The sequence below is a fragment of the Oryza sativa genome, chromosome 11, assembly GCF_034140825.1.
Source record: "Oryza sativa Japonica Group chromosome 11, ASM3414082v1".
NCBI lineage: Eukaryota > Viridiplantae > Streptophyta > Magnoliopsida > Poales > Poaceae > Oryza > Oryza sativa.
The window spans coordinates 3,154,754-3,165,299 of NC_089045.1; the positions used below are offsets into that span (position 1 = coordinate 3,154,754).

At 46.3% G+C, this 10,546-nt stretch overlaps 2 protein-coding genes across 2 annotated transcripts; one reads left to right on the forward strand and one right to left on the reverse strand.

The window, feature by feature from the left end:
- The first annotated feature begins 2,546 nt into the window (after positions 1–2,546).
- LOC4349868 (protein BYPASS1-LIKE) lies at positions 2,547–4,187 on the forward strand. The gene has a single exon (XM_015759994.3). The coding sequence runs from the start codon at positions 2,649–2,651 to the stop codon at positions 3,906–3,908; it is 1,260 nt and encodes a 419-aa protein (XP_015615480.1). The 5' UTR covers positions 2,547–2,648; the 3' UTR covers positions 3,909–4,187.
- Positions 4,188–7,770: 3,583 nt separating this feature from the next.
- On the reverse strand, positions 7,771–10,546 carry LOC107277123 (60 kDa jasmonate-induced protein). The gene is made up of 3 exons (XM_066305410.1): positions 9,198–10,546; positions 8,268–8,950; positions 7,771–8,178 (listed from the first exon to the last, which is right to left on the reverse strand). Exons 1-2 carry the CDS (start codon positions 10,518–10,520, stop codon positions 8,270–8,272), a joined length of 2,004 nt encoding a protein of 667 aa, XP_066161507.1. The 5' UTR covers positions 10,521–10,546; the 3' UTR covers positions 7,771–8,178; positions 8,268–8,269.

Here is a 10,546-nt window from a genome sequence, read left to right on the forward strand (position 1 = left end):
GAGCCGTTTCCAAAAAGCTAATTATCGTCTTCTCCCGATACAGAATGTCGAAGGACGAAGGTTCCAAGAGGGGACCTTTATTGATTTTTCAAAAAAATTAATCTCCATATGAGCCTTAGTAGCCCACGTATTAATTCCAACAAAAATATTGTACAGAAATCCGTACAAATATATGCACACTTATTTGTATAAACGAACAGTCGAGCACACACAACATGACACTATGACCACATCCACTTTCCGAGGGACTAAACCAGTGCGTCTTAAATTGATTGCGTCATTACAAACATCTCACTATCGATGGATATAAATCACCTACCACTAAAAATATAATTAGCAGTAAATACGAGCACCCATCTTAAATTTAGGACTTAAAATTGAACAACTATATTTCCATGGTAAGAGAAATTGTTTACATATTTATGGTTTTATTGGTTGGCTTCAGCTGATAAGCCGTAAAAAAAAAGTGAGACAACAGAAACTAAGATTGAAAATTTGAATTTCAGCTTATAAGTCAACAAGCAAACAATCAGATTCCATTTAAACAATACAATAACATCTCACTGTACATAAACACCACTGAGAATTTAGCTAGGACAGAACTTCAGAGTATGAAAAATTTCCCTTAGTCCAGGAGAGGATTGAGAAGATTTGAAAGAGATTTATTCCACACCTATTATAATGTGAAACTATTTCTTCTCAACTCCTCTAATTCATCTCTCTAAAATTGAAATGACTGAGTTTACTGATTTTTTTTAAAAATAAAATCCTGCAATATAAAAGAGCATATCACAAAACTCCAACCATAACCAGCAGCCTCTACTACGTGCCAGCTCACCATGTCACGCACACGACTCCAGTCCCTGATAGGCTTTTGTACACCTCACCCCGTTTCACCGGCACCAACAACGGCCAGGTCCGGTCCGTCCGTACAACCACCCGCACGCGCCGCACCACACTCCGGCTCCGCCACCCTCACCTCATCCCAACCGTTTCCGACCCGCGCCCGTGCGGCCGCTTGACCGTTTCCCACTGCCACCTGGGCCCCACCTCGTCGGGCCCCGCGCCGCGCCTCACCGGTGGCCGCGTGGCACCCGCCCACCGGCCGCGCCCACGCCCCGCGTGCGCCGCGGTAGTCCTATTCCCAAACTGCCCCCGGGTCGGTCGCCGGCGCGAGCACTGGAGTGCGGGGGGTAGAAAGGTAAAATCGTGGGGGTGGAGGTGTGAACGCACGGGCCCCGCGTGGGAGGGGCGGGTTACGCGTGTCGGGCCCACATGGCAGGGACTCTCGGGCCGCGTGTACCACTCCCCTCCCCGCGTAGCACTAGCTTTTTGCTGATTGATTCGTCTCGGCTCGAGGGGCTTAACTCGGTTTGGTTTACTTTTCTCTTTTGATTTGATGATAATGAATTGATCTAATGATCCCCTCTGCAAATGGCGACTGGTCACCGGAGTTTGATCGGATTTGTTTAGTTTTGCGATTTGGTTAAGCTAAACCTCGCCAATTAATCTGGCTGCTGATCCTGCCCTTTTGCAGAAAAGCCCTCCAGGATTGATGGTTTTTGTGTCTGCCTCAAATTGGCCATGCATCAACATGAAGTATGGCCAATTATTGTGCATCATGTCAGATTGTCAGTATAGTCAGCTGATCACTGTAGTAGCACAGTGAGAAGAAGATGAATACACAAACAACAATCTTTGCTGATATTTTTCATATCCACAAGAGGGGCCTGGCCTATTTGGAAGGTATTTCTATGGCTACGATATATAAAACCAAAATACGCGACGACTGAAGGAATGAAAGATAATTTTAGGATAAAAACTATATGATTGTACTCTTGGCAGTCAAAAAGTTCAAGGTTGAGAAAACCCATTAGACTAATTCTAGAATTAGGGTCTGAATTTAGCTACAGCTTATAAGTCGTAGCTCAAACAAGCATGCTCGTTAACGTATTCAAGGCAATACATTTTTAACAATGATAAGAGGAGACCGGCCGATTTGGAAGGTATTTCTATGGTTGCGATATATAAACCAATAATACATGATCATAACAATAAAAAAATAGGATAACAATTTTGTACTTCTACTCTTAGCAGTTCCAAAGTTAAAAGGTCGGCAAATAAACCATTGAATTAATTCTAAAATTACGACGTAAAATTAGCAACAACTTAGAAATCGCGGCTCAAACAAGAAGGGCTCTTCAAGTATTCCACTATAGTAAAATGCTCGTACCTCATTCTATGCAAAAGATGACAATATTTCATTTTAACTTTGTAAGGACCCAGGAGTAATTACAACCCTTTTAGAGCCCCTCCTACCAAAACCCCCTGAGAGAGAAAGCTAAACAAAAACTAGAAACATTCTCAGTTCCAGAAGAATATTTGCACCCACAGAAAGAAATCATTTACAAACCAAAGATTAAACAAATCCAAACAATCATGATTAGCTAAGACCACTTCCCCCTAAACCCCAAAATATCATTAAACTAATCCCCTCCCTAATCACAATCCCATACATATATACACCCATCCATCCATCCATCCACACATCACCACCTCACCATCTCCATCCATCTCACCCGTTAACCCGCTAAGCTCTCTCTCCAAGATCCGCTTCGGTTTCCTCTCCGGCGATCTCGCCGGCGACCATGCCGGCGACCGACTACCAGGGCTCCTCCTCGACCCACTCCCACCCGTCGCCCTTCTCCTCGTTCGGCCGCTCCCTCCTCTCGCTCCGCCGCGACAGCCCCGCCGCCGCCGCCGGCGCGTCCCCGGCCATGGCGTCCGGCGAGGAGGCCGACCTGGAGGCGTTCCAGCGGCACGTGGCGGCGCACCTCGCCGATCTCAGGGGCGGGGAGGACGAGCTCCTGTCCATCGAGTGGATCCGGCGGCTGCTCGAGGCGTTCCTGCTGTGCCAGGAGGAGTTCCGGGTGGTGGTGGCGCTGGCGCGCCGCCGCGGGGCGCTGTCGGCGGCGGCGGAGAAGATGGTGGGGGATTTCTACGAGCGCGCGGTGAAGGCGCTCGACGTGTGCAACGCCGCACGCGACGGCGTCGACCAGGTCAGGCGGTGGGAGCGGCTCGCCGGCATCGCGGCGTCCGTGCTGCTCGCCCCAGGGGAGATCCACGAGGGCCAGCTCCGCCGCGCGCGGAAGGCGCTCTCCGACCTCTCGGTGCTCCTCATCGACGACGCCGCGGCCGCCGCGGGTGGCGGCGGCGTCGCCTCCTTCCTCTCCTCCCACCGCAACCGCTCCTTCGGCCGCGCCCGCGCGTCGCCCTCCCGCTCCGCGACGCTCGCCTCCTCCTCATCCTCCTCGTCGTCGTCCTCCTCCTCCTCCCACTTCCGCTCGCTCTCGTGGAGCGTCTCCCGCAACTGGTCGGCGGCTAGGCAGCTGCAGGCCATCGGGTCCGGCCTGGCGGCGCCGCGCGCGCACGAGGGGGGACTCGTGGCGCCGGTGTACTCCATGGGCTGCCTGCTCCACCTCGCCGCGTGGGCCCTCGTCGCCGCCGTGCCGTGCCCGGACCGCGCCGCCGCGCTCCAGGCGCACCACCTCCCCGCCGCGCCGCCGCGCGCCGCGTTCCCATGGGCGCCGCCGCTGCTCGCGCTCCAGGAGCGCCTCACCGAGGAGGGGAAGCGCAAGGACAGGCGCAACTCCTGCGGCCTCCTCAAGGAAATCCACGCGCTGGAGAAATGCACGCAGCGGCTCGCCGAGGCGATCGACGCCGCACCCGTCCCGCTCTCCGGTGAGCGCGAGGCCGAGGTACGGGAGGCCGCCGCCGAGCTGGCTGCCGTGTGCGCCGCCATGAGGGCCGGCCTTGAGCCTCTCGAAAGGCAGGTCAGGGAGGTGTTCCACCGCATTGTTCGCAGCCGCATGGAGGGGCTCGATTCGCCGATGCTCAACGCCGATTGAAACATGGAGAATTCACATTTGATCGCGCAATGTGGTGGTGATAGGTAATGCCGATCGAACCGTCGAGAATTTGGATTTGATCGCGCAAATGTGGTGGTTATAGGTAGCTCTCCTGTTCTTGGTTTTTTTCCTCACTTGTGGTGGTCTAGTAGTAATTATAAAATGTGTGCCGTTCTGTAAAGGAAGGGGGGAAAGGAAAGGAACCATCTTTATGTAAAGATGATTCCTTCTTCCCATGTTTTGATGCTGCATTTGGTGTATATCATGGCATTTTTGTTAGTCCTCCATGTGTGCGCGGCTAATTCTGGGAGTAACTTATAGTTGAAAAATCTGTGAGGTCGCTATGAAATGTGGCCTGTTGTCGAGAATGTCGACAAAAAAATTAAACAAGAAAAAAAAATCTACTGTGGTTTAGTTCGATTGTGTTGTGTCATAATTCATGTTTGGTCCTGATATTTGGATGGTTTAATCAAAAGGTCAAATCTTGAAACTATCATGCGTGCAAAATTCAGCAATGTTTGACATTATGAAGTACTGCTGTAGCGGTGTAGACTTTTTCCATCCTTTCAGTTCTACATATGGTTCTGTGAAATCCTTAATTTGGTTTTATATTCAATATGGGAATCTTTTTAAGAGTTCCTCATTGTGGATTGCAGTTTGTGATGGATCAGTTCTGTTGTCCAATTTATTTGAAGGCTTCTTGCCAGCAGAAAATATAATATATTAAGAATTAGATTAGGAGATCAACATGGATAGAGTGCGGAGTAACAGATTTCACATTACACACACTTATGAGTTAAATTCTAGTGCCAATAATGATAAGACCCCTGCAAGATTGTCTGTGTGATATTGTCAATAATCTATATCTAGGTGATCTTCTTATCTCCTGCATAATTCTATCTGACATAAAAGATCAGGTCAAACTGTATTAGTGCTGCTACCAAACTATTATAAAATTAGGATGGAAAAGATACTAGTGCAGATCTTGTCATATGTTAATAAACAATAACCTGATTCACTGAATAGGTGCATGTCGGCTTTGTAGTTCAGCTTGGTTAGATGTACTCCTGTATAATATTTCTACTTTGGTTGATGTACTTGACCCTAATATTTCAGTCTTCTGTGCAATCTTTTTCATGGTTCTGGACTTGTAGTTGTCCCTGACACCAAAACTCAGGCCTGAACAAGTGAACATTTCCACTTGTTTTGAACTAGTGAATGCTTCTGCATGTCACAACTCACAACTGAAACTCCTGAGAGTGTTTGCTAATCTTGTACATAACCAATAGAGGAAAAATTCAGCTTCTGATGTACCTAAAAAACCCACTAGTTTGAGATGCATTTTCTCACAGTTGTGGCAAAAGGTCAATAATGATGTGCAGAAGAAGCACAAGGTTGGAAGAAAAGATCTGATGATCCTCAATTATAGTGATCATCTCCTCCTTTTACCTCTGAAAATGTAGTATTGAGTTTCCATCATCATCATCCAGTCACTGTCCTGTATCCTCTGTAACCTAAAGTATTTCTCCAATTAGTGACAACATTATAATGGCTTCCCTGCTGGTTCATCTGCCACGTGTTCACATTATAATCAGTGCCCTCCTTTCCATGAGCTTTTTGTTCACAAGATGTGCTCACTTCTGAAATGGAGAGGAGCTTCTTCTGTTGTGCTCACTTCTGTTCTTCATGTGAATCATATATCATCCTGATGAACAATGATTCATCATCAGCAGTAGCAGTTACAGAGACCTTGTGCAGATGTGTGGCTGGTGTGATGATGTGAGCTGTATCATTCGGAAGGCCTTTTTGTGGGGTTGAATTGCATTGGCTTGATGATGAGGTGTTTGTTTCTTGGCGCTTTTTCCAGCTGTTGCTGAAATGGAAGAGGTGAGAACCGGCCGGCGCATGCATGTCGCCTCTCACCTGCTGCTGCGTCTGCGTGCCATTTGGTCCCATTCCCCGAAATTTTGGGCGTCACCGCAGCGTCATGCTGGCGTCAGCGTCTCTCTGTATAAGGGCCCACTTGTCAGCCATGGGAAGATTCAATAATCTGGTTATTATTATAGTTTGGAATTTTTCAGAGATTAGGGCCCATGCCAGAATTTTGTCCAGGCCGGCCTTACGGGAGGGAGGTCTGGTTTTGGGCTTTTAAAGCCCAACCTGTTTGGAGGCGAATTTCCTTCTGGAAGACTAGCCACATAGTCGCGCGTTGCGCGACTTTTAATCCTGTTTAAGAACTTTTCTATATGTTCTATTAGTTAAGGTAAGCTTTTAAAAATGTTTTGATATAAGTATTGATTTCGCTAGCCAATTATAGATTTAACTAAGTTGTATTATATGTTTATAAGAGCAATCACTAGAAGTCTTGTGTTTCTTCTCTCTTTTAACTCTCTTTTTTATCATGTGTCTAGGAGGAGGTGCCAGAAACCTCCAGAAATTTCCATATGTTTAGCCCATTTGTGTTTTTTAAATACATATACCCTTTTAATCCAATGGCCATTGTTTATCCAAACTCTTTATCCGACGGCTAATATATTTGTGATGATGTGACACATTCTCGTGTAAGAAAGCTTGCTGCTTTCACCGTATAGATACAAAAGTTTTCAAATGTCTTTTTGGGCTTTTAATGTTTCTTTAAGACCTAAGATCGGCAATGTCGCCTAGCTTTATATATAAGCCGTTTAGGAGAGTCTAAGACTATTTGTGGTTACCTTTTTATAATCTAGAAAAACTATGGTCAAAAGTTTTTGAGCTGAGACTAGAGTAAAGATGAAATATAATATTTACTAGTGATGTACTAAGGGTGATGCTAAATTTAAAGTTGCATAATTTCTAAATTTTTACTCTAACGTTGTGTTTGAAGCACGTGATCTAGGGGCATTCTTGTCTTTCTTAACAATTTATCTTTTCAATTAAGTCGAAAAATTCATATAGCAAATTACAAGTTTTTTAGGATGTCTTTTAACCATGACATGTTTTTCAATGTCTATAAGCAAATTACACAAAATTTGGGTATCATGTAGCAACATTTACCTAAAAAGAAAAGAAACAAACTAATAAGCACCAACACAAGACGAAAGACCCACAATTATTGAATTCTATTAGTGAACCTTCATCCGAAGTTGGCAAAAATTTACATGACCGTTGACTCAAGTTTACGACATGTATCATTTATTAGCTTGATGTCTTTATCACACTTTTGTAGTTGAGCCTAACACCAAAGCCACTATGTTAATGCTTTTGCAGTATTAATTAGGTGTCGCACAAATCAGAAGAAGCATTCAGCTCACGGTAGCGCATTTCCTAGCATGCCACTGCAGAGAAGCTACGCTTCATCATGGGATTTGGCAACAAGCATGGTTAAGTTTTTTGACCTCTTGAACCCCCCCTCGTTCCTTGTTGTCTATGATTTTTTTTTCTCTCTGTCTCTTCGATCCGTTTTGCTTCGTTCTACCATCTGATTTGATTTGGTTCTATTCAAGCTGTGCTCATGTTCTCCAATGCTTTTATTTGACAAATGGACTTGATAATTTTAATTCTATACCATTTCATGATTGTGCAGCAACATGAGCTACCTGGTTGCATACTTTTCCATTGCTCATCTGTGTGTGGCACATTTTCTTCCGACAGAAAGGCATTTGGAGGTGAGCATCAGACAGATGGGGTCGGGTGTGGTTAACCTCTTGCAACCGTGGATCTAATGTTGCTTCTCTTTGCCAAAGTTCAATACAATAACGTTTGAAATTTGAAATGTGAGTTGGCGTTTCCGGGGTTCCATTGTATAATCAGCATATTGGATTGTTTGGCCATGCTCTTTGCGACCCATAACTATAATTTTGCACTATACACAAATTAAATAGTAATTTTGACCAGCAATAGTCACATACTTGTAATTAACACAAAACTATTGGAGGGATACAATAATTGTTGTTTTATGAGTTCACAACCATACACAATCACCTATATGATAGATCTTCGAAAAGCCACACAACGTCAGAGCACACAATATTTTATAGACGGTACATATCATAGTATAGCACACAAATCTGCTTCTCCTCATCGAAATCCTCGTATTAAAACAATTCCGTTTATATGAAGAGCCTTATTTATACAGAACCCATATAGAATAATTAAGCGATATAGCTAGATACCTGGATGTTCTAGAACGAACCATTTATTGGTTCACCTTACAATACTTTTGTGGTTTTCACCATAGAGAATCTCCGCCGATCGACCGTCGTCTCGATCTATGCTGTTTACCACTCGATCCCTGTAAGTGTGAAAGATAAGTGCTGAAAATTATGCATATAGCCAACTAATCCGAAAACATTTGAAATATAGGTTGAGAGTTCAATGTACCTTCAAAAGAAGTCCGGCGACCAGGTGACTTCAACCACTGCAGGGTTGTCGCCGTGGGATATCTGTTGTATCTGCTGGTCACGGCCGGCGGCGAAGTCCAGCTTACCTTGGAAACAAGTGTAATTGATACTCTCTTCTTCGTTGGAAGTTTCAACATACAGCTTCGCCTCTATCTCAACCCGATGGTGGAGTGGCACCGCAACAACACACCGCGACAGTGGAATGGTCGCGGTGTCAGAGGTGAGTGCCACTGCAACCTTGTTCTGCGAGCCATGGCTGAAGAGCATGCTCGCGACGTCGAAGCAGTGGCTGCGCACCGTGATGTCACCGTAGACGAAGAGGGTGTCACTGCCAGCAAACGTGGCGGCGCCGTCTCCAGTGAGAAGCAGGAGCTTGACCTGCACGGTGGCCTCCACGGCGTTGGTCAGCACCGCGTAGGTCACCTCAACGGGGCCAAGGCTTGTCCTGATAGTGTGAGCCAATATCCTGTCAGACCTAGTGTAGTTGTAATCGTTATAGCTGTCCCAGAACAGAGTGCCATCAACATCATCAGATGAGACCTCGCTCTCATTGTTTTTTCTTTTCTTATCAGGATGGACATCCTCATTGTTGGTATCAACTTCAATTAGAAAGCTCCCGTCAGCTGAGATGGCCCTATATGGTCCAGTCAGCACCAAATTGCGCTGCATGCATTGTGAAGGGCAAATTAATGCTTATATTCATTGGTTTGAAAATATATATAGTCCATATATAAATGACCTCAAGAGACCATCTATATAATAAGTACTCCATCTGATTATATATATTTAATCAGCTGTTCGGTCATCAACTTCTAAAAACTTATTACATGTCCTAATTTCGTAAAACCACATGTACTCCATATATAAGTTAGACCAATGATTTTTCTTTAAAAAAAGTTGCGCGTTACACATAACAACCTCGAGTAATACATACTTGAGAGTCGTGGATGACAGTATGATGTCCTTGGTGGTGATTGTAGACGATCTGGCCACGTTTCCCGTCAAAGATACTTATCATAAAGCTGTCGAAGTCGGAACTCACGGCCAACAACTCCACTAATCGTCGGCCATGGACTTGACCTGTAAATTCGTCCTCGTAATCCGTCGCTGCAGGCTCCTCGTCGACTACGGGCGCGAAGTCATCGGACGCCGCCGACTCCTCATGGTCTTCGGACGCCAGGTCATCAATGTCATCGCTCGCTGCCGACTCCTCATGGTATTCCCAAGCCAAGTCATCAGTCGTCACTGCGGGCTCCTCGTCGTTTACTGGCGCCATGTCATCTATGGCTGCAGGCTGCTCGTTTGCTTCAGTGGCTTTAGCTTTAGTGTTGGAGTAATCAAAATCCATCCAATCGAGAAAGGGCAAGGAGGCAAAGGCCATCTCATCGGGCGAGGAGGCAAAATGCATGACATCGAGAAAGGCCGAGGAGGCAAAAGGCATGTCATTGGCAAAGGACGAGGAGGCAGCCTCCGTTTCGGTCATTCGCAACGGCATCGCGGCCGCAGCGTTGAGCAGCAGTTGGACTACTGCCCGGGCATCTTCAACAAGTCTGATGGGCCATGGCCGCCAGCCTTGGCGCAGCGCCCGTGACATAAGCCCCCAGTTCCACAAGTAGAATACGTGCAGCTTGGTGAGGCTGGTTGTCTCGTCGTGAACGAAGCCCTTGTTTACCGTAGTGTAGTGTGGCCTCATCCTTGCAGACTCGCAGATCACGATAATCAGGCGTGCCAGATCCCGTTTGGTGAATCGATCAATACGATCATCTTGCCCTCGCTGTGTGTAGCGCGACAACCTATGGACGGCATCTAGCACCACCGTCTTCCGCAGCTCCACCTCCACCAACCTACTCATGACCTGTTCTCCTTGTGGTACATCAAGTAAGTTTCTATAAGCGACGTCGCATTCTAAAAACTTGGATGATTCCGGAAGAATGGGCACGCTCCACTTCGAAAAGCCCAAGTGAAACCATTCTCCGTTCATGTTCCTGAAGCCCATAAGGTAGACATTGTCATCCCGAACGGCTACGGTTGCCCTGTCCTTCTTCCTGCCCACCAGATTAATATACATCCACCTAGCCGGCTGTCTAGGAGATTGTTGCCTTGCCAGCACGGGAACATCATGGATCATCTCCTTATGCGGATGATTGGCGAGCTTTTTCCGGAGATCCTCGATGAATTTACTGTAGTCGTCTGCCATGATGTTGTAGTTCACGTCCTCAACTCTCACCTCCATAACCAATTTTCTTCGGTTCGATCCAT